Source organism: Pelodiscus sinensis, chromosome 1, assembly GCF_052426305.1.
Source record: "Pelodiscus sinensis isolate ZL-2025 chromosome 1, ASM5242630v1, whole genome shotgun sequence".
NCBI lineage: Eukaryota > Metazoa > Chordata > Testudines > Trionychidae > Pelodiscus > Pelodiscus sinensis.
Genome location: NC_143052.1, coordinates 252225428 through 252252831, shown reverse-complemented (window position 1 = coordinate 252252831; position 27404 = coordinate 252225428). Strand labels below are relative to the sequence as shown.

Genomic DNA, 27404 nt, shown 5'->3' with positions numbered 1-27404 from the left:
GACACTTCGAAATTGCAAATGAAGCTGGGATTTAAATTTCCCATGCTTCATTTGCATAATGGCGGACTCCTCAAAAAAATGAGGTTTACAGGATCTTTCAAAAAAGGGTTTTATTTTCAAAAGATCCCCGTCTAAACTGCCATTTTTCTATCGAAAAGCCCTGTTTTGAAAAAACCTGCGGCCGCCATTATGCAAATGACGTGCGGGAAATTTAAATCCCGGCTTCATTTGCAATTTCGAAGTGCTTCTAGATGTACCCTAAGAGAAAATCAGCGGTTTTCTCAGCCTTCAAACATACTTTGTGTCAGCCAGGATTCCAAAAGAAAAGAGTCCATTTGAAAATTAAAGTATCCACTGGAGGTTAGTTTTTTAAAGAGCTATATGCATCCCCAACTAGACAGAGCATTTCCAAAAAGATCAGCCTCAGCACCATTCAGACACCCAAACCAGAAGCTAGATTTTCAGTTTCTGTTCCAGCCTAACCTTTAAGAAAATCTTGAAATTAAGGCTATGCCAAAGAGAGTGAACTCCCTGTTTGTGTACACAAACTTTACTGTTTTGCTGACTAAGATCTTTTTAGTTATTTCTGGACTAAGCTTAAGTGAATTGAATTTGCTTACTCAGGAATTTCTCTGAACTTGAAGAAGCCACAGTTTCACTGTTCAAACCACAGTGTATTATTTTGTTAGTGCAGGGTGGTCCTGAATCATTCCCTGCTACCATATTCTTTTATTCCCCCACTCTCTTAATTAAAATAAATTTTAGCTGGTGACTGAATTTGCAAAATATGCTTGTTTCAAAATATAAGCAATTAAAGACAATTTTCACACAACATTTTCAGGTGTTAGAAAATCTTAAATTGATGTCATCAGAATATGAATCATAGACTTATTGTTGCCATTAACATCACTGTTGCATTTGAGATACCACAATTAGGGCTGTCAATCTCAGTTAACTCATGTGATTAACTCAAAACATTAATCACGATTAATTCCAGTTTTAATCACATTCTTAACCAACAGAATACAAATTGAAATTTATCAAATATTTTCACATCTTTTTGTACATTTCTAATTGTATTGATTTCAATTATGAAACAGAATACGAAGCATACAGTGCTCATTCTACATTAATATTTTATTATAAATATTTGCACAGTAAAAACAATAAACAAAATGAATAGTATTTCTCAATTTATTTCCTACAAGTACTGTAGTATAATCTTTTTATTCTGAAAAATGCAACTTACAAATGTAGATTTTTTGTTGTTACATAACTGTACTCAATACAAACAAACAAACAAACAAACAAACAAAAAATTTAAAAGTTTAGCACCTACAAGTCAACTCAGTCCTACTTCTTGTGTATCCAAATGCTCAGGCAAACAAGCTTTTTTAAATTTATGGGAGATAATGCTGCTGATTTCTTACAATGTCACTTGAAAGTAAGAACAGGTGTTTGTGTGGCATATTTGTAGCCGGTAGTGCAAGGTATTTAAGTGCCCACTGCACTACACATTCGTATGGCCCTTCAGGCTTTGATCACCATTCCAGAGGACATGCTTCCATGCTGATGATGCTCTTTAAAATATAATGCGTTAATTCAATTTTTGTCTCTGCTCCTTAAGAGTGAATTGTATGTTTCTTGCTCTGTTTTACCCACATTCTGCCATACATTTCATATTATAGCAGTATTGGATGATGACCTAGCACGTGTTGTTCATTTTAAGAACATTTTACTGCAAATTTGAAAAAATACAAAAAAGTACCAATGTGAGATTTCTAAAGAAAACTACAGCACTTAATCCATGGTTTAAGAATCTGAAGAGCCATCCAAACTCTGAGAAAGACGAGGTGTGGTGCATGATTTCAATCAGTCTAACTATATATTTTAGAAATGTGTGCCTATCTTATCTGTTTGTCAGTCCATCCATGAGACTATTAGTTAAAGAACTCCTTCTAAACAGTAAGAGCTAGGACCACCAAATTTGGTACGTAGCTTCCTCTTATCATAACTTAAAGCAAGGCCAGAGTTTGATTATGCCAGAATAATGATATTATATGATAATGTACGTGAAATTTTATTTCTTTCTCATAAAATGGAAAAGGAGAGGTCTGGTAGGAGGGAGTTATACAGGCTGAATCTCCCAAATCCAGGACTCTCTGGTCTGGCAACATCTGTGGACCAGCAAGGCCACAGGTAATGATGGACCAAATAGCTCCAGGAGCGGGAGCCAGCCTGGAGAACTTAGGGTCTGTGGAATCCTGGCTGGCAGGGGACCCTCAGCATCAGCGGGGCTAGGTGGCATCAGGGAGCCTCTGCCCCGTTCCAGGAACCCTTGGTGTCAGTGGGGTCACGCGGGCAGAGAGCCCCTAGCAGCGGGGCTGGTGGTGGCCGGAGAACCCCAGAGACCTCCCTGCAGCAGGGCTGGGATGGCTGTGCAGTCCTGATTGGGAAACCCGTGGCAGCATTGGGGCCAGGAGGCAGCTGGGTATTCCCAGCCTCAGCAGGGGAATCCCCAGTGGCAGTGGGGCAGACCTAATGGAACCATCTAAAGAACCTCTGGAAAACCCGCAGCAGCAGAGGACCCGGACCTGGGCTGTCTGGGGCTGTGGAACCCCAAGGAACCCCTGGAGGTAGCAGGGCTGGCAATGGATGGACAACCCTCTCTGGGGAACCCCTGGGACCTCCTGGCACAGTGGGTGGGCAGCAAGACAGGAAGCCTCAGCCAGGCCAGCTCTAGTGGAGCAGTGGTAGGGTGGAGAGCACGAGCCTTGAGAGCCCCACAGAGAAGAGCTTGCAACGGGTAAGCCAACAGGGGAGCACTGACCTCCTCTGGTCTGGCAAACTCAGGTCCAGAGGGTGCCAGACCAGAGAGGTCCAACATGTACTGCAGAATGACCACAGGGAAATAGCAAGAGGCCATAGATGGGGACCGGACTACTAAAACCACATTAGCCCAGCAGGGGGCAGAAGTAGAGAAGGGGACAGCTATCTACTATATATTTCAGAAATGTTGTCTGTTTGAATGTGTCTGTCTGTCTTCCATCTGAGGGATATGTACCTTTCCCCCAGCTATACCTGCTGCAGCTGCCACGGAGAAGAGCTTCTCACCTGGCCCCAAGCCGTTGCAGTGAGAGAAGAGATCGGGTTGTCCTCTCTTTCCAGGGCAGTCTGCATACTGAACTCCTCATCCACCGCCCTTCCCCAGAACAATTATTTAAATGAAGAAAAACCAAAACTTCTTTGAGTTAAGGACCCAGGCAATAGCAGGTAAATCTTCTCATAGTCTTAAAAGAACAACATTCTGATGCAGAAACTGCAGAGCCCAAACTTTCTGCTGGTGGCTTCTGACTCAAGATGATGAAAATGAACATGTGTCAGTCTGCTTTGGTTTGGACCATTACCACATCAGCAAGGATGCATGTCTTCTGGAATGTTAATCAAAGCATACAGGGTCACATGAATTTTTAGTACATCTGGCATGTAAATATCTTGTCAGCTACAAGAGTGCCATGTGAACACCTGTTCTTGAGTGACTGGCTGAACAAGAAGTAGGACTGCGTGGACTTGTGGGCTTTAAAATTTTACATTGTTTTATTTTTGAATGCAGATTTTTTGTAACACAATTCTACATTTGTAAGTTCAACTTTAATGAGAAAATAACTGCCCTATAGTACTTGGGTGAATTGAAAAAAATCCTATTAATTTTATTTTTATATCAAATATTTGTAATAAAAATAATAATATAGTGTGTGTATTCTGTGTTGTAACTAAAATCAGTATATTTTAAAATGTAGAAAACATCCAAAATATTTAAATAAATGGTATTCTATTATTGTTTAACAGTATTATTAATTGTGCAATTAACTGTGATTAATTTTTCAAATCACGATTAATTTTCTTAATTGCTTGACAGCCATAACCACAATATTTCCTTGTGTGTAAAATAGGAAATACCTGTATGTATGTACAGTAATAGGCAGCCTGTTTGCCTTTTCTGCACTTCCCTCAGGTTGGTCAGGAAACCAGATTGGTTTGACACCAGTTTTATTTACTAGTTTCAGCATTACAGTTCTGCAATGTTTGGATCCAGGAGCAGATTAACAAATGAACTATCCAAAAAAGATTGGCCAAATTATAAGTACTCACCACACACGTGGCACCCAAAATCCAGGTTTTTTCTCTCCAGGTCTTAGCTTTAAATTCAGATTTTTTGAAACACTTACATTTATGCGGAAGATGCCATGACAATCTTCCTATAGTAAAATAAAGTATATTAGGTGAAATATAAGCCTGCAGAGAGGTGTGGATACAGTATACCATAAACAGCACAATAAATAAGGCAGTATAAAACAGCATAAATGGAACAAAAGGGTTATTTTTAGGTACTGGATTAATAGCATTGGAAACTGAACATTTTCATCTGCAGGGAAGATACATCATGAGCAGTTAAAATGTTGAGTTGTCACTTTGCATTGCAAAGTCCCCTCTAAGGCTATATCTACACTCGCGGCTTCTTGCGCAAGAATGGCCATTCTTGCGCAAGAATCCGCAGAGTATCCACACTGCCCGTCTGCTCTCGCGCAAGGAAATTTACAGTATGGCGTGGTAAGAGAGGACTTCTTGCGCAAGAGCTACGCACTTTTCTAACAGGTGTAAGCTCTCTTGCACAGGAGCTCTTGCGCAAGAGGGCAGTGTGAACGCTCGGCAGGATTTTTTTGCGCAAGAAACCCCTATGGCTAAAATGGCCATGAGAGTTTTCTTGTTCAAGAGAGCGTCCACACTGCCAAGGATGCTCTTGCGCAAAAGCACATCTCGCACATGGCAGTGTGGACGTGTTCCTGCGCAAGAGTTCTTGCAAAAGAACCCTTGCGCAAGATGTTCTTGCACAATAACTTGCCAGTATAGACATAGCCTAAGATTGAAAGGGCTAGTAAATCTACAAATTTGTTCAGCTTTTGGCTTCTTTTTCAAGAATGTCATGGTGTTTATGTGATTCTTGGTTCCTCTCCACTGCAAGTGGAAAGCTGCTACTAATCTGCTTCTCATAGGCTCTGTAATACTGGCTAGTACTTTTCATCACCATTAGTCTGGCTCTTGAGGGCTCAAATATCATGAACTTGGTATTTTTCTCATGACTTCTCCAAATGCTTGGCACTCTCATTCTTTTGGCACTGCATAACAACCTTCTCTTCATTCAAGCCACTTCCTAAAATGTCCTTCTTCAGTGACCCTTCTTTCAATTCTTACAATCATAATCTCCCAAATAAAGCAGTGTATATTGTAAAAGAAAATAGGAAAAAGACATGGAAGGGAGATTTACTCACCCTGGGCAGTAACAGAGGTGCTTTGAGATGTGTGTCCTTATGGGTTCTCCACTGTAGGTGCAGTAGTGTCCTCATGTTTGGGATCAGAGATCTTCCATCTACTCCTCCCTGTCTCACGCTGGGAGTGGTGGCTATGTAGTGCCGTGTGGTCCAACCACCGTCTCTTCCTTCTCTTCCACAGAGCTTGCATTTGAGCTCTGAAGCAGAGGTAGTAGAGCATCCATAGGGACATACATCTCAAAGAATCTCAGCTACTGCATAGGGTGGGTAACCTTCTCTTCTTCAAGAAGTGTCCCTCTGGTGCTCTACAGTAGTTGAGTATAGAATAGAGCCCTTAGGTGGATGGTTGGGTGATGTCTACTAAGGAGGACAGTACAGTGTGTCCTAGTATGGCATGTGATGCCATGCCATGGATGATTGCACAATGTTGTTTAAATGTGGTTTTCGACACCCAAGGTGGCTGCCTTACAAATGCCAGTAGTTAGCATGTTATTTAGAAAAGCTATCAAGGTGGACAGCGAGTGAGAGGAATGCATATGAATTCCAGGTGTGGGCCGGAGTTTGTGTCACTGGTAGCAAAGATGGATGGATTCCAAGATCCGTTTTGACAGATGCTGTTTGGAAATGATCAACCTCTTTGGTCTTTCAGCATCAGAGAGTATATGCGTGGTGACTCTCTGAATGATTTAATTCTGTCAAGGTAAATGGCTAGTGCTTGTATGGCATCCATGCTGTTTGCCATGTGGTTTACAGAAGAAGGAAGGAAGGTGGATAGAGTGGTTTAGATGGAAAGAGATTGATAAGAACTTGGGATAAGAACTTCAGGTGTGATCATAACGTGACCTTATATTAACTCCAGATTAAATATGCACTGCCTCTAGGGCTGGCTATGAACAGCATACACACCCCACAGGCACAGCCTGAATAAACAGCTCTGGATACAAGTAAAGGTGAAGGACTCACCAGGCATGTGGACCCAGCCTGTCCATGGAGGTCTGCTTGGGTGTTCCCTTTTTCTAAGCTCTACCATTTTGGATACTTACATGTAGTCATCCCCTCATGTCTACATTTCACATCAACCTCCTGGAATTACATGTAGTCCGCTATGCATACCTATACTTTCTATCACTAATCAGACGAGGAACAGTAAGAGTAATGATGGACAACATTCCAGGGAGGTAGATTAATTACATAGGAGGGCTTCTCCCATCAGTTGGGTAGGTAGCATTGGCATAGACGTGCTACAGTGGCAAAGTTGCACTGGTGTAGCTGCACCACAGCATCATTTTATGTGGGGACCTTCTGTTAGGAGCACAAATCGTATGGAAAGTCAGCAGGATGTTTAGAATCATCTTAAACATCTAGTTGGGAGAAACCTGGAGAGGACATCTAGTCCTCCCCTCATGCTGAGGAAGGACCAAGTGGATCTGGACCTTTGCTGACAAATATTTGTCTAACCTGTTATAAACCTCCAATGACAATGTCCATCATTGGAAGCCTATTTCAGAGATTAACTATCCTTCTAGTTAGAATTTTTTCTTACTACCTAAATTTCCCTTGCTGAAGATTAAACCCATAACTTCTTGGAGAGTGGACATGGAGAGCAAGTGATCACTGTGCTCTTTATAATAGTCCTTAACATATTTGAAGGTTATTATCAGGTCCTCCCTCAGCCATCTTTTCAAAGGGATGAAACATGCCCAGTTTTTTTTAAAACTTGTCTCATAAGTCAGGTTTTCTAAATATTTCTTATCATTTTTGTTGCCCTCCTCTGGATTTTCTCCAATTCATACAATTTTTTCTAAGATGTGGAGCCCAGAATGGGACACAGTACTCCAGCTGAGACCTCACCAGTGCCAATGCAAGAGAATAATTAGTTCTTGTGTATAGCATACAACACTTCCGTTAACATGCCTCAGAATATTACCTCTTGGCAACTCCATCATACTACTGGCTCAGATTCAGTCTGTGATCCACTCTAATTCTCAGACATTTTTCAGCAGCACTACCACCCATCTTGTAGTTGTATATAGATGTTTCCTTCTTAAGTGTGGTACTTACACTTGTCTTGATTAAATGCCATTTTATTCCAGACCAGTTCTCCAATCTGTCAAGGTCATTTTATGCTTCTAAATCACTTAGGTTCTTTTGAAAATCCCACTCTATGGAGCCTAACTGTGGTACCTAGGTCTGAAAATTTTGGCTTATGCTTTTTAGGACTGTAAGCAAATCTTTATCTACTGCATGCACCTTTCCAGATGTACAATAGGGTATCAACAGGTGATGATAGCTTATTTTCTATTTTCAGCTTCAATTTAAAACAACCATTTGATACATGAAATGCCACCCAGTCTCTCCTTTTCATACTGAATGCTTGTTTTTTCCATTTGTTTTCTGCATTGCCCACAGGTGCAGAGGGTGGAATATATAGTATTCTGAAACAGAAAAGCAGTTCTTACCCTTGCGATGATGTGCGGATCATTGCACTTGGCCAGTTTCCCAGCAAAAAGCTGAACTCCAAAGCTTGCAAAAACAAGCATTAATGTCAGCAAAAGAATAGACACCTGTGAAAGTGATATACATACAGTCAAACTTTTCTCATACAGACTAGAAGTGAAGGGCTAGATCCTCCGGTGCAGTCCAAGAATTAGCCTTATGACAGGCACCATCTCTGCTTCACTGAGTTTTTGGCCATTGCAATTCCAACTTCAGCTGCACTAGAAGGTCTGGCTCCAAACTTTAAAAAAAGGAGCTCTCCCTAAACTCCTTTGTGTTATGAATGATGACTTATGAATTATGTATTATGATTTTGAATGCATATTTTATAAAAATATCACCATTTAAACTGATAAAGGTAGTTTTTTTAAGGTTTAAAACTTTTGTTACCATGTCTTTTTGGTGATACCATTTCAGCAACTTGAAATATCATTGCATTCAATACTAATTTTGGCTTTTTCAATCAGACATGCACTGTTTTTTGTTTATTTATTGATTGTCCTATGAAGCTTAAGTTCTTGGCCTTTATTGTAGGCCCTGACCCAGCAACCACTGTCACTCTTATTATTATTTGTATTGTCTCTGTAACAGCAGAGCAGCTACATGAAGGAGTCAGACATAAATGAATTATAATGTAAACATCTTAACATGCTGTAACAGAAATAAAGTTGAATACTGACCTTAAACTAATGAGCCTTGCTTCTTTATTAAGAGACTAGTTTATGTATTACAGGTTGACACTTCAGAATTTGGACTTTCCTAGTCTGACAACACCCCTGGTCCAGCATCATCGGGGTGACCACGTGGGGCCAGGAGTATTGCCAAACTAGGGCAGGCAGAGTGTGGTGTCCCAGGCTGCAGCAGGGCTGCTGGGGGGAGACCCCTTGGTGGCAGCAGGGCTGCTGGGTGGAGTGGGAAACTCCAGGTGTGGGGCTGCTGGGGAGAGCCTCACGTGGCAGGGGGCTTCTGTGTAGGAGTGTGGAATTCTGGGCACACGGCCCCTGGGGCTTGCCCCTGGCGGCAGTGGAATCAATGGGCAGAGCATGGAGTCTCTCCTCCCCAGAGGCAGCACAGCCATGGGGCAAAAGCAGAGCCCTGGGTAGCCACAGAGCCATGAGGGAAGGGAGGAAAGCGGAGTACTCCGCCCCCATGAAGAGAGCAGAGCCCCAGGAGGCAGCATGGTGGCCAGGAGGAAAAGTGGAGAACCCAGAGCATTGACCTCCCCATGTCCAGCAAATTCCCTGGTCCAGGATCAGTCAGGTCCCAAGGGTGCTGGATCAAGGAGGTTCAATCTGTATAATCACGTACTAGCCATGAATACATAACACAGTCTATAATAGATATATTCGATAAAATTGCAAGAGTTCATTTATAACCCTCATGTTTACTCTGTCTAAAATCTTATCACTCTCGCAAAGACTTGAGACCTGGTCCTGAAAAAAATTCTGTAACAAACACATATCACTTGGGAAGCTCTTCTTCCTGAAACAGTAATAATGGTTACTGGGGTCTCAAACAGAGTTCTGAAGCTTGCTCGCCCATGTCACAGGTAGGTGCTATAATCACTTGATCATTGGCTATTCTGACTAAGATATGTGTGTGTATGAGAGGGGGTGGGGGTGGAATCCAGCCACTCATTTATCCAAAAACATTTCAAAAGATCTTGCTTTTATTTCAACAAGGAACAAAACCAAATGCCAAAACTTAAAAAAAAGAGAGAAATATGAGACATAATTCTTGTTTTCTAGGCAATTCTACCTACCACCATTTCCAGTGTGACAATCGGGGCAGATTCTCTCCAGAACAAGACCTGGCAGAGACAGGTACTCTTGTCTTTGCAAATTTGACTTTACTTAGGTTTCGGTAGATCAGCCTCATAGCAGCCAATCTCTCATTCTTTTCCCCCAGCAGAAATTGTGACCTAGGGTTATATTACCTCTCGATAATCCTACGGTCTACATCTGACCTAAGATATACCGAATAAACAAAGTCACTTCTGAAAGAACTATTACTGAATCCTTATTAATATGGATAAAAATGAATGCACTTTATATTGGTAATTTCTTTTTTACTTGTTTCTTTTAAACTCCAATGGTACTTGCGCAACATGTTTTCGCTATGAAGTATAAACAAACTGCAACTGCTACAAAAATAGTAAAATCCAAACTGGAATTAAAGAATTGTATTTTACATCATGACTCTTCTCCATCTTATTTGATCATAAGAACAAAATAACTGGCATACCAAGAAGATTTCCTTGAAGCCACTAAACAGCTCTCGTACAACTTTCCTCATTTGCGGCACCAGCTTGAAAATGCGAAGGGGTCGAAGGCATCGTAGTATCATTAAGAGCTGAGCTCCGGATTTAGCAGGAACATTCTGAGGCATCCAGCAAAGGAATATCAAACTTACCTGGGAGGGGTTGGGGTGAGGATGGGGGAAACAATGAGCAATCCAGATTACAATACATTATTTAACCAAGTATGATAAAATAGAACATCCCATCCAAACTCATAAGTGTCTCTTTTGGGGTTTACTAGTAGGAAGCAATATTACAGGTAATTCTGGCATGTTTATTTCAGAAGGCTGAGAAAGCTACTAGGGGGAAGCTGTTCGGGATTTGATTTTAACAAATAGGGAGGAACTGGTTGAAAATTTGAAAGTGGAATGCAAAGTACTCCACTTAGGAAGGAACAATAAGTTTCACATACAAAAAATGGGAAATTACTGTTTAGGAAAGATTACTGCAGTAAGGTTGTGTCTAGACTACATGCCTCTGTCGTCAGAGGCATGTAGATTAGACACATAGGCAAAGTCAAATGAAGCCGCGATTTAAATGATCGCGGCTTCAATATAAATTTACATGGCTGCCGCGCTGAGCCGACAAACAGCTGATCAGCTGTTTGTCCGCTCAGCGCGCTAGTCTGGATGCTCCCCTGCCGACATCAAAGCCCTTTGTTGGCAGCCCCATTATTCCTCGTGGGATGAGGTTTACCGGGGCTGCCGACAAAGGGCTTTGATGTCAACAGGGGGAATGTCCAGACTAGCGCGCGAGCCGACAAACAGCTGATCAGCTGTTTGTTGGCTCAGCGCGGCAGCCATGTAAATGTAAATGAAGCCACGATCATTTAAATCATGGCTTCATTTGCCTTTGCCAAAACAACAAATCTACATGGCTCCGTCGACGGAGCCATGTAGTCTAGACGTACCCTAAGAGATCTAAGGGTCATAGTGGACTATAATCTAAATATGAGTCAACAGTGTGACACTGTTGAAAAACAAACAAACATCATTTTGGGATGTATTAACAGGAGTGATGTAAGCAAGACATGGGAAGTAATATTTCCACTCTACTTTGTGATGCTTAGGCCTCAACTGGAGTACTGTGTCCAGTTCTGGGTGCCACATTTCAGGAAAGAAGTAGACAAATCAGATTAGGGCCAGAGAAGAGCAACAAAAATTATTAAAGATCTAGAAAACATGAACCATGTGGAAATACTGAAAGAAATGGGCTTGTTTAGTTTGGAAAAGAGAAGACTGGGAAGGGACATAATGACAGCTTTTAAGGAAGGAGAAAAATGATTCTCTTTAAGCTCAGATGATAGGACAAGAAACAATGGGATTCCTAATTGTCAGGGTGGTTAAGCACTAGAATAAATTGCTTAGGGTTGCTGTGCAATCTCCATCAATGGAAATTTTTAAGAGCAGGTTAGACAAACACCTGTCTAGGATGATCTAGATGGTGGTTGGTCCTGCTATGAGTGCAGGGGATTGGAGTTGGTGACTTCTTAAGGTTCCTTCCAGTTCCAATAGTCTATGATTTTATTATTTGAATCTCTCCAAGAGTTAGTCAAACCTATCAAATTAGCAGCTCGCTTCAGAGTGAAAAAATATTTTATATCGCAATAAATTAGTCGCTGATTTCATTGTTTGCTTGTTTTTTGGGTTTGATTATTACTATATATTGCTCATCTGCTGCCATCAGCGGTCACAGTGCTTTACAAATAAAAGAAAAGGTAAAATTTAGAGATGTTCAGAAAATAATATTTCCATTGCAGGAGAATTTCTGATATTTTGCAATCTGATTTCTTCTATACCAAAAATGTAAAATTTGAAACTTCCTGTAGAACAAACATACTGGTCTGGGACTATCAAAATGCTTTGCTTCAAGAAGATAAAAATGTTTCATTTTGATACATTCAAAACATTATAATATATAAAAATTAAATATATGTAAAGATATATTAAAGGTATTTTAATTTAATATAAAAATCATAGCTAAAAGTATCAAAACTATACTGTTGAAATGAAACATTTTGAAAAACAAAAGGAAAAAAATGTAATTCATTTCAACTTTTCCCCATTGCAAATTTAGTTATAGTTAATAGGTTTCTGCAAAATGCTTCAAATTCAACACAACTGCCTTTTCTACCGGAAAATTTTTGACCATCCACTATAGGCAGTCAACTCTGATTCATCCCTAACTGCAACTTCTGGTAATAGCTTCTCTATAGAAGGAAAGTGGTGGTTGAGATGGGAAAGCAAGGAATGAATGAAGAGTCAGCTACACACATAGATTTCCCTACACAAAAAGGATGAAGTAGGATCCAGTTAGGGATCTAAACTTGGGAGGAACTGAAGTTGGATGCAATAAGATAAGTAAATAGATACACAGAGAAAAATGATCATGAAAGGGGAAACTTATATTAGCTCATGCATTTACTACAATTTGGGATGCAAGTCAATATTCAGGTACTTAAATACACATTCGTAGCTACAGTTGTCAAGTTTGCATATGAAACTATGGTGACAGAGTTTGCTCAAATGACCCTCATGGTTCTGTCTGCTTTCATTTTGTAAAAAAGTCCCCGAATGTTTAATAACTTCATATTCAGAAAAATGAAAATAAAAAATGTTACAAAAAGTATTTAAATTTCAAAACTTACAAGATATATAAATATATCCATGACTCCTCCAAAGTCTCTTATGACAGCTGTTGGTGTAAAAAACAAGCCATCTGCCATAATCTTCAGATTAAGCTCAATGCTCATGAATATTACAAAAACATATTCAGCAATCTGGAAATCAAACCGGAGATCAAACATAATTTAGTAATAAGCAGTGGAGAAAAATAGGACGGTTGTGCTTCATTATTGTTAGTTGATTCAGTAATGATACCTGGAGTGTTGGAGCATGCATAACTCTTCTAAAGGGGGATTCAAACATCATAGAAATGCAGGAGCATATGGTAACAATGATCATAACCCAGTCCAGGTAAGTAACCAATCCCAGCAAATCACTGTCAAAAATATACAAGGACAATCATTAAAGAGAAACGTGTCCAGTATCATCAAATATCTTTTAAACATACAGTTTAGCTAAGGTGTTTTCTGTAAAAAATCAATTAACTCTAGAGGGAGACATTTGAAAATTTTCACCATGTCAGAAATGCATAGTAAAACTAGAAAAGTAATGAAAGATATGTAACAAAAGAAATAATCCTCCCCAAAAGAAAAAGAAATGTTAAGCCAAAAAGTACAATACAAAAAGTACAATGCAAAATGTAATCAAACAAATGAAATTATTTTTGCAATGCTTACTAGAGCTGATGGTACTTGGTATTTTTCACAGCTCCGGTAACAGGATCTGTTTTAGAACTATAAAAAGGAAATGAGATATTTAAAATTCAGCAATTTAAATTGCATTTTTTGTGGCTATTATTATAATGGTAGTGTGCATGCATCACCTCAAAGCAATTAACTGTCTAGCTTAATGCCTGACAACCATGACATATTCTATAATGACTTAGTGCTCAAATGCTATATTTTATAAAAAAGTTGTTGTAAGTTTTACATACTCAATTTTTGTTTCAGGTAATTTTAGGTCAAATTTCCAATCAAAACAGTTAGCAGCAGTTTAATTTATGGCACAGCTCTGAGCAAGATAACTCTAGGATGACTTTTGAAAACTTTTAATTTAAATTTTAATTAAGGATGAGTCCAGCTATTACAATTAATAACTTGCTTTATTTGGTTTTGGTTTTCTGAGAGAAACAACCCACCTAACATACAACTTAATGTTTCAAAGAGTTTCCCTAAAAGCCCTTTCCTCTTGTATCAGAATTAATTGGCAAGGTCCTCTGCTGGTATAAAGTGGATTTGTTTTTTGGCCCAATCTTCTTTAATTACTTAATAATATTTAAGCTTCTCTTTTCCAGACTCAATAATTTTCTCATTAATATTCCCAGGTATTTCTCAACTAATTTCTTGACTCTTAAATCTATTGATATAAAAAGTCTCCAAGCTTAACAATATTAATCTATAAAACTCAAAATGACCTCTTAATACTATCTTCTAAATCCCAGGTATGAACACACTTTTGCTCCCAGTTACATGGTGAAACCCTGGTTGCTTTCAATGGTACTTATCCTGAGAAACTGAGAACAAAGGAGCATCTATACATACTGAAGAACACAGTCCTAATGAACTGGACGTAGGGAAAATCCATGTGTAGTGAAGCAAAACGAAAGTCTCAATTTTTTTTCAGTGCTTTCCACTGTTCACAATGTAATTCTGCTTGCATGATCTACGTCTGAGAGGCTTTGAGAGGACTGTAATGCAAATGAACCTGCTCAGCACTTCTCAGGGTAAGGTCCATCATGAATATCTCCTTATAGAGATATTCTTCCGTTGTGAGAGGGAAGGTTTCATTTCAAGAGGGCTTCATGTAGTAAACACATGCACATTAGGACTGTTGATTAATCAGTTAACTCACAAAATTAGTGAAAAACTTAATGACAATTAATCACAGTTAAACAATAGAATACTAACTGAAATGTATTAAATATTTTGTATGTTTTTGTACATTTTCATATGTATTGTATACTGTGTTGCAACTACACTCAGTCCTACTTCTTGTGTAGTCAATCATAGAATCATAGAACACTAGAACTGGAAGGGACCTCGAGAGATCATCAAGTCCAGTCCCCTGCCCTCACAGCAGGACCCAGTACCACCTACACCATCCCTTATAGATGTCCGTCTAAACTGCTCTTAAATATCTCCAGAAATGGAGATTCCACAACCTCCCTAGGCAACTTATTCCAGTGTTTAACCACCCTGACAGTTAGGAAGTTTTTCCTAATGTCCAACCTAAACCTCCTTTGCTGCAGTTTAAGCCCTTTGCTTCTTGTCCTATCATCAGAGGCCAAGGAGAACAATTTTTCTCCCTCCTCCTTGTAACACCCTTTTAGATACCTGAAAACCACTATCATGTCCCTCTCAGCCAAACAAGCTTGTTTACATTTATGGGAGAAAATGCTGCTCACCTTTTACAATGCCACCTGAAAGTGAGAACAGGTGTTTGCATGGCATGTTTGTAACCGGCATCACATCGTATTTATGTGCCAGATATGCTAGACATTCGTATGCTTCTTCCATCTGATGATGCTCATTAAAAAATAATGTGTTAATTAAATTTGTCACTCAGCTACTTGGGGGAGAATTGTATGTCTCTTGCTCTGTTTTACCCAAATTCTGCCATACATTTCATGTTATAGCAATCCTGAATGATGACCCAGCACATGTTGTTCTTTGAGTACTCTAGAATGAACAACATGGGGTGTTGGACTTTTGGGGACTGTGACGGGGTGGCCCCACCCCACACTCAAGCCCAGGAAAACCACCTGGTGCTGGGGCGGAGAGGGCCCCACCCGCACAGCCCTACTGGGCATGCTCCAAAGGGAGCAAAGGTACAAAAGGCTGCTGGCCTGCTCAGAAGGGGCAGACTGTGACCCGAGCTGAAGCTAGCAACCACTGGCCAGAGAGGGAGTCGCCAAGGTAGCTGATCGGGCTGCTGCCGGGCCTCAGCCGGGCTCGGCCCCAACGCCGGAGCCACCGACCGATCCCCCGTGACCCGAGCGCCGGACCGGACTCCGCCAACTCTGCGGCTGCCAGGGGAAGTACCAATACAGCCCGTCGACCGACGCCGACAGGTGGGACCGCGTCAGGCTGCGAGCAGGGGTAGGGAGCGACCCAGGGCAGGGAGCTGTAGAAGCCCCTGAGGGCTCGGGGCGTTGCGGGGAGGAGCCCCCGCCGAGCCAGTGGTGGGAAACACCCGAAACTACTAGGGCCCTGGGTCAGGGTCCGGTGGAGAGGGAGGGCCCGGACCCCCCTACACCTGCTGCCCGAGACCCTGGCAAGTGGGGACCGGGGTAACAAACTGTGGACTAGGCCTCTGGGCCTGTAAACTGAGGACTAGGCCAGTGGGCCGTATTTCCCCTAAGAGAGGGGCATTGTACTTTGGACCTAGGCCAGTGGGCCGTATTTCCCCTAAGAGAGGGGCATTGTACTTTGGAACTAGGCCAGTGGGCCGTATTTCCCCTAAGAGGGGGGCAGTGTACTGAGGGCTAGGCCCAGACGGGCCGAATTAGGCCACGGATGGGGGTGGCAACGCCAAGACAGGGGCGAGCCCCCCGACAGGGACCTTGGGTGATTTGTGGCTGGGAGGGTGGGTCTTTGCTCATATCTGGTTTATGAATCTGAGTTGTGGTGTTTTCCCACTTCAATGCTGATGTCGGTTACCTTGTGTTATTAAAGATTTGCTGCTATACCACGGCTCTGTGCTTGCGAGAGGGAAAGAATTGCCTCTTTGAGGCACCCGGGGTGTATGTAAGATTTCCCAGGTTACTGGGTGGGGGCTCGAGCCAGTGTTGTATTATGTTGTTGGGAGGAGACCCCTAGATATTGAACCCGGCCCTTGCTGCAATTAACTTGTCCTGGCAGAAGGGTTACAGTAGTAAGAATAAATATAAAGTGAGTATTGTACACTGTGTTATTACTGAAATCAATATATTTTAAAATGTAAAAAACAGATACCATTCTCTTCACCACTCCTGACCCAATCTTTGGCAATTCGGTTATATCACGTCTACTTTAACTCCTACCTGCTATAGGCCAGTTGCACATATCGTCCTTTCAACATAAATACACTAGCCCTTAAGAAAATATTTGGCTGAACTCACTATTGAAAGGGAATACACTCACGCGTTAAAGCGAGCTCGCACAACCACCCGACAAAAATTCCTGAATCTGTGTTCTCGACCAACTATGAAAAGTGGCTTATCAAAATATGGATGATTCTCTCGCAACTCCTCCTCTTGGACTTTCCTTTGAAAAATAATACATAACATATTTAATATTAGGCAAAAGAGAGCCATCAAAATATCCATTATAATTTTGTTTTCATTTTATTGAAGCTATTAGATTTTTGCCCCCCATCATATAATATAATATAATATAATATAATATAATATAATATAATATAATATAATATAATATAATATAATATAATATAATATAATATAAACATTTCAAATTGAAAAGTGCATTTTCAGACCTTTGGTTTCTAAATACCTTTTCATTTCAGCTTGTTCTTTTTTTTCCTGGATCATTTTGATCTCACTGTCTTCTCTCTGTGCATTTCTGTATCTCACTGTGTTAGAATGCTAGAGGCAAAACAATTACTTAAAATGAGATCTTTAAAGATGAAAGTAAGGTACGGCATTTTACACTAAAATATTCATATTGTAAAGTCCTCACTTTAAATGCACTATAAATCATGTAAACCAAGCATACTGGATGCATGTGCTACAGCACATGCTTGGTTACTTTCAGAAAGACAAATTTTGTTGTGAATTCCTTTGTGTAACCCAAATGAAGTTGTTACAAGCAAGATTGAGCTTACATAGGGGAATAGGTGGCGGCATAAGGCTCTGTTTCAGTCTACTGAGCAGATTGTGTGTATTGCTGGTTCAAACACAAAGGGAGAAAAGCATCTATGAAAAAGCTGCACAGGGAGTGGATTGAAGAGGCTAGAACTATCAGAGCTAGTGGAGCTGAGCTGGTTTTAATGGGGGAAGCAATGTGTTACCTCACAACTGCTTTCTTAGTTTGTTCCCGCCATGGTGCTAACAGTTACTTCTGGCCTTAGACAAAGTAAGAGTAGTATTTCTTACTTATTCTCTACTTCTAGAAAAGAATATGAGAGCATAAAACTAAAGGGACTGAGAAGTCCCATTTTGGTCTTGAAATTCTCCTTGGCAAAATCAGAGAAATATGCCACAGTGAAATTAATGCCTGTTTTGTCTCCTCAAAGCTTGTAGAAAACTGCAAGGTTTTTGCCCAATAAGTCTCACAAAACTGATGGGCTACGTCTACACTGGCCCCTTTTCCGGAAGGGGCATGTAAATTTCACTAGTCGTCGTAGGGAAATCCACGGGGGATTTAAATATCCCCCGCGGCATTTAAATAAAAATGTCCGCCGCTTTTTTCCGGCTTTTAAAAAAGCCGGAAAAGAGCATCTACACTGGCCCCGATCCTCCGGAAAAAGTGCCCTTTTCCGGAGGGTCTTATTCCTACTTTGAAGTAGGAATAAGACCCTCCGGAAAAGGGCGCTTTTTCCGGAGGATCGGGGCCAGTCTAGACGCTCTTTTCCGGCTTTTTTAAAAGCCGGAAAAAAGCGGCGGACATTTTTATTTAAATGCCGCGGGGGATATTTAAATCCCCCGCGGATTTCCCTACGACGACTAGTGAAATTTACATGCCCCTTCCGGAAAAGGGGCCAGTGTAGACGTAGCCAAGATGTTTTTTAAACTTTCACTGGTGACATCCAAGATAGGTTGTCCTAAAGAAGTAGATCAGTACAGCCTGTACCTTCTGTGAATTCACTGTGTAAGCAAGTGTTTCAAAATAAGAAAATCTATCACGTGTGAATATGCTGTTTAATCTAAAGACAATTGTTAATGTTATTATCCTATTTGTTTTCTGATTTCCCTATAAGATCTCAAGCCATGGATTAGAAACTGCATGTTATATAAGCATTGTATTTGTACAAACAGAGACTGTAGTGCATATTAATTTTTCCTCCATTTCAAATCTAAAGCCATCATTTTTGTTTGGACTTACATCTTGAGTCAAGGTTTCAAGAGATTTTCCCCTGCTGATTCGCTGGCTGTTGGAACCATGTCTTAGTGACCTGAAACAATCATAATCAATTTGATAGTAAATCTCAAGATCAAATTTTGACCTTTATGTGATGACCGTTATAAAACACTGCTTTCCAGACTCACAATATCTCAAATTCTTATCATTTTTTCTTAGCTTACATGAGAAGCTTTTATGTTCTTCAATTGTCTTTAAGCCTGTCTAACATAAACCAATTTCTTTTCCTTCTGATCTTTAAATTGATAGTTCTGTAGTCAGTGAAGGAAATGACATTTGAAATAAAAAGGCCTTTTCCCCATTTATGTACTACAATCAATTTCATTATTGTTACAATCAAAAATGTATGATTTTGTTCTTTGTATGAATCATTCCTGTTTTAGATGAGTTTAACATTGTGCAAGTTTAACTCTATCCATTGAGTTTATTTTAAGCTTATTTTTAAAACATTTTTCCTGTGTTTGTTTACCTGCGCTCTTGCCGTATATGATGCTGAACACTAAGTATTGACCTTTCCTTTGCGGGCTGTCCCTCAAACGATCCACTCAGCATGCGTTGTCTAGTGCAGGCCCTACAAAGAAATATTGTGATTATGATAAACAGTTGGAACATCCACCATGAACAATATTTTTTATAAATAAAACTAAACAATTACATTGCTGGAAACATAAATGCTGTTATTACTTTTGGCATGTCACAACTGGCTAGGGTGACCACCTGTCCTGTTTTAAAAGGGATAGTCCCTTATTTAAGCCCTCTTGCAGGTGTCCTGACTTTTTAAAAAAAATTGTACAAATTGTCCCATATTTTCCGCTCCCATTGCTGGTCATTCATGGTCAACGCAGCCACAGCAGCCTCTGTTTTGTGGATGGCAGGTGAATGTAGGAAGGCAGAGGCCAGCAGGTGGTGCTCTGAGGCAAGGTTCAGAGGCAGAAAGACAGAAAGCCAGAGGAGGAAAGGCAGCCTGTGTGTGATAGGGGGCAAGGGTTTGTGAGAGTGAAGGGTGTATGTCACCCTCTCCCCATGTGCACCCTATTGCAGGGTGTAGTCCACCAGCCCTTTCAGGCTATAAGGCTGAAACCCCAACCCCTGGCCTCTGCTGAAATCTTGATCCCTGGTAGACCCTCCCACGCTGAATTCTCAGCACCCTCTATGCTCAAGTCCTGATTCACCGGGCTGAAATCCCAATCTTGGTGCTACCCCCCATTGAATTCCCAGCATCCCAGGCTGGTGGTTCCTGGATGGAGGGCTGTCAGGCTCCCCCCCGCTGGCCAGACTGTCTTACCCTCCCTACCTTGCAGGGAGAGTTGGAGAGGGGGAGCTGTCCAGCCTTGGACGCCAGCTCCCTCTGAGAAGGGACAGTGGCTCCTCCTGGGCTGCACGGGTTGTGCTGTCCCAGCCTGCAGCTTCTGATGGGGTGGGGGAGGACTATCCAGCTCCCCCAGCCAGCCAGTGTGCTCACCTCCCCTGGTGGCTTCTTAGTTGCGGGCAGGGCCGGGGCTGGGCAGCACAACCTTCTACAACCTCTATTCATGGGGGTGTGGGTCTGGGGCAAGGCTGCTCACCACCCCTGCCTCTACACTCAGGGAGGGCTAAAGCTGGGCCACCATTCTTTATCCCTGGAGTCTCCTGGGAGGACGGGGGGATGGGCCAGTCAGTGGTTCCTGCTTCCCCTCAGCATGTCCTCTGTGGGGGGCAGGGCCAGGCTAAGGTTTCCAGCTCCCTTGGCATCTCCTGGGGGGAAGCCAGGGCTGCACTATTCAGCCCTGGGGATGGTAAACAATAGGGCTGTGTCTTGACTGTTCAGTTTTTCTGGAAAATCAGCCGCTTTTCTGGAAAAACTTGCCAGCTGTCTACACTGGCCGCTTGAATTTCCGCAAAAGCACTGACTTCCTACTGTAAGAAATCAGTGCTTTTTGCGGAAATACTATGCTGCTCCCATTCAGGCAAAAGTCCCTTTTGCAGAAAAGCATCCGTGCCAATCTAGACGCTCTTTTCCGAAAATGCTTTTAACGGAAAACTTTTCCGTTAAAAGCATTTCCGGAAAATCATGCCAGTCTAGACGTAGCCTAGAAGTCCAGGTGCATTCTGTTTTCCAGCACAACCAAACCCTGACCTTGCTTTAAGTTAGAATAAAAGGAAGCTGCATATTATATTTGGTGGTCCTACTGCTGACAGGCTAGGAAGAGTTCTTGAACAAATGGACTCAAGGATAGACGGACGGACAGAAAGGCAGACAGATACACATTTCTAAAATATATAGACAGATAATAATGCAGTATGTCTTTTAATAGGAAATCAGTCAACTTAATGCTATTTTGAGCATTTGTACCACATAGTTCTGACTGATTGCTGTTGAATTCACTTAAATCCGAGCAATTTTACCAGGTGCCTCACATTTGGCATAGGGAAATATGGTCACCTGACAATTGGACCACAGAGCTTTGTGGGAAAGCAAGGGTACAGATAACAATAAATAGGACAACAGAACAACAGGAGGGGCAGCTTGTACTTCCCATTAAAGAGATATTCATATTCCCAAAGCTAAATGAGATGCACAGGTCCCTCAGCATGTTGGATAATCAATACCAGGGAACCTTCTTTATGACCTCTCCTTGTTGGGGCACAGTGCCCCATTTGTGGGTTACTTTTTAAGGATTCACTATAGCAAATATGCTTCCTCCAGAGTCCATTGAGGCCAATAAACAAATCCATCACCCCAGTTCGCTGGAAATGATCACTTTATTCTGTGAACATTACTCATGCCATATCCTCCCATTGCATTGTTATTGTTGTTATCAAAACTTTCAGCTACATACTGGCTCTTCACTGGGCAATCACTGTGAAACCGAAAAGAACGGAATTATTTTTCATGTCTTTTAGACTGAAAGCTCTTTGGAGCAAGGCCTGAATCTTCTATATGCTTGTACAGCACTCAGCACAATGGGAACCCTACCAGATTGGCTTTTTGGTACCACTATTATATAGAGGTGCAATAATAAGAATGTTTATAAACAATATTAAGTTTGTAGAATTCCATATTCACTATTGAGGAAAATAATAATTACAAAATAACAAATACAGGCAACATTCAGTACAGTGTCCTTTTCACAAAAGCATATTAGCATCAACTTTAAACATGTGTTTACAACTTCTAGCACATACTTAAGTGCTTTCCTGGAGGAATGGTGACAGAATATGGTTTAAAATAGACAAGGCTTGAGACCTACTTGAAGAAACAATCAGCAGCTGGGTGTCCTATTTATGAATAAGGACAGTGTATTGTTCTGATATAGCTAGGAGACCAAGGGACACCCTGAATCCTTCAGTGAAGACTCAAATGGACAGTGGTCTTGTCTTGTCCCATAAAAAGAGTGTATGACTGTGAAGTGGTGGTGAGCAATATTTCATTAGACAGAACAATATCTTGTTATTTAAGTCTAGGCTCAAAAATGCATTTTATGATTTTATTTTATAGGTAACCATTTGTTTCCTATATTTCTGCTTGCTATTACTTGGACCTCTATATCAGGTTCATTTATACTTGATTTCACTATGAACCAATTCAAGTGCTACAAGCCAAGCAGTGCAGTGGACTGAGGTGAAATTTCTTGTCCTGTTTCTTTGGAAGTAATACATCTGTGAACATTGTGTGTATCCATGGAAAAAGGTCTTCACAGTTGGAGCGTTCCTATTGCTAACCGGTAGAGGAACAGTGAGGCTTGCAAGGCCTAGAGGGGATTGCTTTTGTTGCCTGTGGCCAGTGGAGCTGACCCATGACTGGCAACAGACAAAGGTTTTCAATGCTAGGGGCATGTGGTAGTGAGTTGCCTTACAGTACTGGATACCCCAGAGCACTCAATGCTAATAGGAACATGGCCATTTTTTTCTTGTACTGGCTGTAATACACATTTTTGATCAGGAAAAAAGAAATTAAATTTAAAAAAATGATATCGATGCCTGATGTTGAAGAAAGGATATTTATGGAAGAGGAATATTAAAAGTGAAGACATTTGTGATGCCAGGAACACTGCAACCTTGGACAGACACACATGGATAATGATCAATTTTACTTTTGTGTTACATCTTCATTCTTACATACAAGTGGATATCTAGATTGTTCAACCCTGTAAGGCTATGTCTAGACTGCAGGCTTCTTTTGGAAGAAGTTTTTCTGGACGAGATTGTCTGAAAAAACTTCTTCCGAAAGAGAGCGTCCCCACTGCAAAAGTGCATTGAAAAAGCAATCTGCTTTTTCAAAAGATAGCGTCCACACTGAATGGATGCTACCTTGCATTTCAGCTGTGATTACTGTGGACGGAGTGGCCACCAGGGCACCTGTGCTTTTTCCTCTTTTTCCAAAAGAACTCCCTCTTCTCTGTCCACACATGCCTTTTTTTGAAAGAGCTCTTTTGGAGAAAGGCTTCTTCCTCGTAGAATGAGGATTACCAATGTTGGAAAAACCCCTCTGTTCTTTCAATTTTCTTTCTGAAGAATGCGATTGCAGTGTGGATGTAATTGAAGTTTTTTCAGAAAAATGGCCGTTTTTCAAAAAAAACAACAACCCACCTCTGTAGTGTAGACATACCTTATCTGTTGCATAATCAATGGTGGCAAGGTATGGTAGGCCACTCTCTAATCTTTTGATTTTGCATTCCTCTGCCACATATTTGACTAGAATGACTACCTCTCTGAAACCTGCCTAAAGTTTGGTTCCTAAGTCTACATTTAGATGCCGACATAAGTTGTCTGCTTTTCAAAAATGCTGAAAGTCCCTTTAGAAATCAACAGAGAAATGATGCAATTCTAGGACTATAGAACTGAGATCAAATGACTTGAAATAGATAATGCTAATTATCAGCAGCAATGTGCAGGGAAGCCTTCTACGCTCAGAGCCCCAGATGACATCATAGGGAGGAGTTTTATGTTTCTTAGCTTGTTTATTAAACATCTCCTTGCCTTTCTGCCATCCATTCTCTGGGAATGTTTCTCTTTATGAATCCTGTCTGGCTCTTTTTATAGGTCCCTTCTAGGCCTTGACTGGATGCTTCCTTTGCAGCCATTCTAGCCAGCCTGGAGGACCTCTCCACTGCTCCTTTTTTGGAATAGGTGGGGCAGGACCCAGAGGCTTCTGAGCCTCGTTCACCCCATCACACTGGCTATGTTAGATATTAGAGGGATTGGATGTTCATATAATACTTAACAGGAGAGATAGGAAACACTGGAGAAAAACAAGTAGAACATGTCAAGCAGGTTGCAATGTTTACTTGCTATGCAAAGTTCTAGATGCAGTTTATCCCGTCCTTCTCAGCAAATGTTGCTGCAGTACTCTTTATATGCACCAAGGAAATAAAGTATTTGAAATGGAGAAAATTACTAGTATCAGAGGAGGAAATTACACTGAGCTTGTTTGCAGGGCAAGGTCCCACAGGAAATATTATATACCATTCATTACCAGTGAAAAACTGGGATCCAAAATCATGAATAAAAGGGGCAGCAGCCCTTTAAATTATTTCCTTCCAATTTTAAAATCCCTGAAAAATGAAGAAAACAGACAGTAGTTTGGCTGTTACCCTATGCTACTGGAGGATGATGAATGCTTCGTACATATTTTATAATAATGTACCTTCTGCTGAAAGTATGAATCCTCTTGCTCTCTGAAAGCTAGTGCTCTGTGTATGAACTTTAGTGGGGAGGTCTGCTTCTGACATCAAGTACAGATTCCCTGCTTATGTTGCAGGCATTTGAGGCTTATTTCGTCAATGAGTATCATTTACTTGAACTGCACCAGAGTGTCTATTCACATTTTTGCCTGTTGCATACAGTTCTCCTGGTGAGTCCTTTGGACAGAGATGGCAGCACTACATCGGTACACCCAATACACAAAACACTATGATCCTCATTCATTACTGATGACAGGTTCTCTCACTGAATCTTTACATAATGCCTTTCATGCTTCCAGCAAATTGTTGTCATTGTTGTCTGGGATAACCTGATTATCATGCTTCTGAAGAGCTGGGCACGCAACTGGTGGACGCCCGCATCCACTTCTGTCATCTTATAGATTATATTCACCATGGCACTGTTTGGACAACAGGTCAAATGTACTTTGTTAACACAATCAAACAACACAACATTTTAGATGTTCAATTTGGCTGCATTGTTAATGCAATTTGAATAGAGATTATTAATGCAACTTGGACATAACATAAAGCTTTTCCTCCAAGTTCTCTATTATGTAATGAGAAGTTACTAAAAAGAAATGACAGTAAAAAGTATACTTGTCTTCTTTAATGGCTATGCAATCTAGCTATCTAAAATGGCTAATTTACATGCTCACCTCTTTAGCTATCTTGCATTCTGGTCTTCACACTTACCCTATTGTCTCACCACTCTCTCCTAGTTGATGTGTGATTGGGTAATTCCTTGAATTATAAGATGAGCAAGTCAAAGAGCTTGCCTCATAATGATCTAGTAAAACTACGGAGCTACCTTAGCACAGCAAGTATAAAAAGGGACGACATTTTCCAATTAGCAGACACTAAGCAATTCCTGAAGCTCTTCTTGCTTAACTATGCTGGAGACTAGATAGAATCCAATGGCAGTCTTTATTTCTGATGCTCTAAGAAGGAAGTCATGTTTTGCAGCTGATCATGACAAACACACCTGAGATCAGTCAGATCAGTTGTTTTAAAAATTATAGGTATCCAATCCTAAAATTTAATAATAAAGGAATCACAGATTTAAAGGAGAAATGCTGATTGACTTAAGCTTGAACTTGTCTTAAGTGACCACTCAAGAGACCAACACAAATTACTTGCTTAATGGAAGAGACTTTCTAATATAAATACAAAAGAACTACTCAAGGCATCTGAGGGTACTTTAGGTTTGTGTCTTAAGATAGGATGTTGCCTAATCAGAGTGACCGATTGTAACATATTATTTCCCCTGAGATAGTTTAATCAGAGACTGGGTAAAAAGTAATAACATAACCCTTTTTGAAAGAGTTAGTGACTTGTTTCTCATTCATTCTGATATGCATAAAAGATCAGTGTGTTCTGAAGAATGCTTTTATAAGAGCAGTTGAATAATCTACCAGAATACCAGAAAACTAAGTAAAACTGATTTTTTAATTCAGGCACTGCAGCATATCTTAATGATACACTCAAGACAGTCTCAGACATAAGATAAATGTTCCTTATTCATTCAGCTGTTTATACCAACTGAAAGCTTCACTTATCCATGAGATAGGCTATTCCCTGAGGCTCAATAAATGTCAGAAAAGCTTTGTCTGGAATAGTGAGTACACTGTTGTTTTTACTCAATACTAGTTTACAATTTAGCCCTAAAATCAATTATAATGTAAAGCAAACCAAAAACTACTCAACCTAATATAACTTATTTCCAAAATGGTTACAATTTATTACTTAATGATGACTTACTAGTTGAAAATGTTGATATTTTTTATCCAATAGACCCTGAAACTTAGATGTTGCACTATGGATATGATATGATGAGGAGTAAAATGGCTCAGAATAGGCAGTATAGAACAGCCATGCAGCTGGTCAGCTAAATTATATCTGAAGAGCCATCTTCTGAATTACTGACAAAGATAATACAAATATATTTATTTTATTCATACAGCACCCAAAAATATGCCAATGCACTTCATAGGACAAATAAAAAGGTGTGACGTGGCCTCCGCCTCATGGAGCTTACAGACTATTATGCGACCATGGAATATGCATGTGTAGCAATAAGGGGTGATAAGGTGAAAAGCAAAGGTTTGCTCACACTGGGAAGGTAATGTGGTTATATGTGAATATCTTGAGGCTTCCCGTATATTTACACAAATGCTTGTAGGCAGAAGAAGATGGGGGCTGGTTGAGTGTTCCATGCTCAGGGGAAAGCATGTAAAGGAGAGAGGAAAGTGGGTTCAAGGCTAGTCATGTAGAAGGAGTGGGAAATGCTCATCAGGAATGGCTGGTATCATTATATTGAATGTCTTTGGGCATCAGGCAGATAGTCAGCTGGCATCCAGGATACTGGCTCTTGTGACAATTTTATTAGTCCTCACAAAAGCTATTTTTCTAGATTTTGATAATTCCAGGTGGTCATTAATCCACAACTGATGTTGGGCGTCATCTTTAATTCCATTTCATTTGGTCCCAGTTCTTCCCTTTGAAGGGTATGTAGGGCTCCCATGGCCACCAATGGGAGAATCAAGTGATCAGTTAAGAGATGCACAAAGATGGAATTCATCCCATCATGTACAATTTGTACTTCTTCTGTTTATGCTAAAATAAGTAGAATTCAATTCAAATATTCCTCAGTAAAAATGGTGAAGAAGGAAAAAAGGTGACACAAAACATAAAGCAATAAGAACAGAATTAAACATCTTTTGGTTTCAATAATTTGAGCAAACTGAAATTTTTGTTCCAGAGCAACTTTAATTTAGAGAAGCACTTATATTTACCTTCATCCATAAAGGAAACGATGGAAAGCCTTTCAGTAGGAATCTTTAGACAATTGTTAATTTGAACTGTTACTCAGAGTTTTAGGTACAGTCCTCTTCTTT

At 40.6% G+C, this 27404-nt stretch overlaps 1 protein-coding gene across 1 annotated transcript in view; it reads right to left on the bottom strand.

Annotated features, from left to right (window-relative positions):
* Nucleotides 1-27404, bottom strand: part of NALCN (sodium leak channel, non-selective) — a 366003-nt gene that overhangs the window by 36004 nt on the left and 302595 nt on the right. Inside the window, exons 19-28 of the mRNA XM_075918747.2 lie at nucleotides 19296-19397; nucleotides 18791-18860; nucleotides 17240-17331; nucleotides 16871-16993; nucleotides 13427-13483; nucleotides 13005-13125; nucleotides 12773-12904; nucleotides 10071-10238; nucleotides 7790-7894; nucleotides 4153-4259 (exon numbers count right to left, since the gene is read on the bottom strand). Of these exons, the coding sequence (XP_075774862.1) occupies nucleotides 4153-4259; nucleotides 7790-7894; nucleotides 10071-10238; nucleotides 12773-12904; nucleotides 13005-13125; nucleotides 13427-13483; nucleotides 16871-16993; nucleotides 17240-17331; nucleotides 18791-18860; nucleotides 19296-19397 (1077 nt within the window). The remainder of the gene's footprint in view (nucleotides 1-4152; nucleotides 4260-7789; nucleotides 7895-10070; nucleotides 10239-12772; nucleotides 12905-13004; nucleotides 13126-13426; nucleotides 13484-16870; nucleotides 16994-17239; nucleotides 17332-18790; nucleotides 18861-19295; nucleotides 19398-27404) is intronic.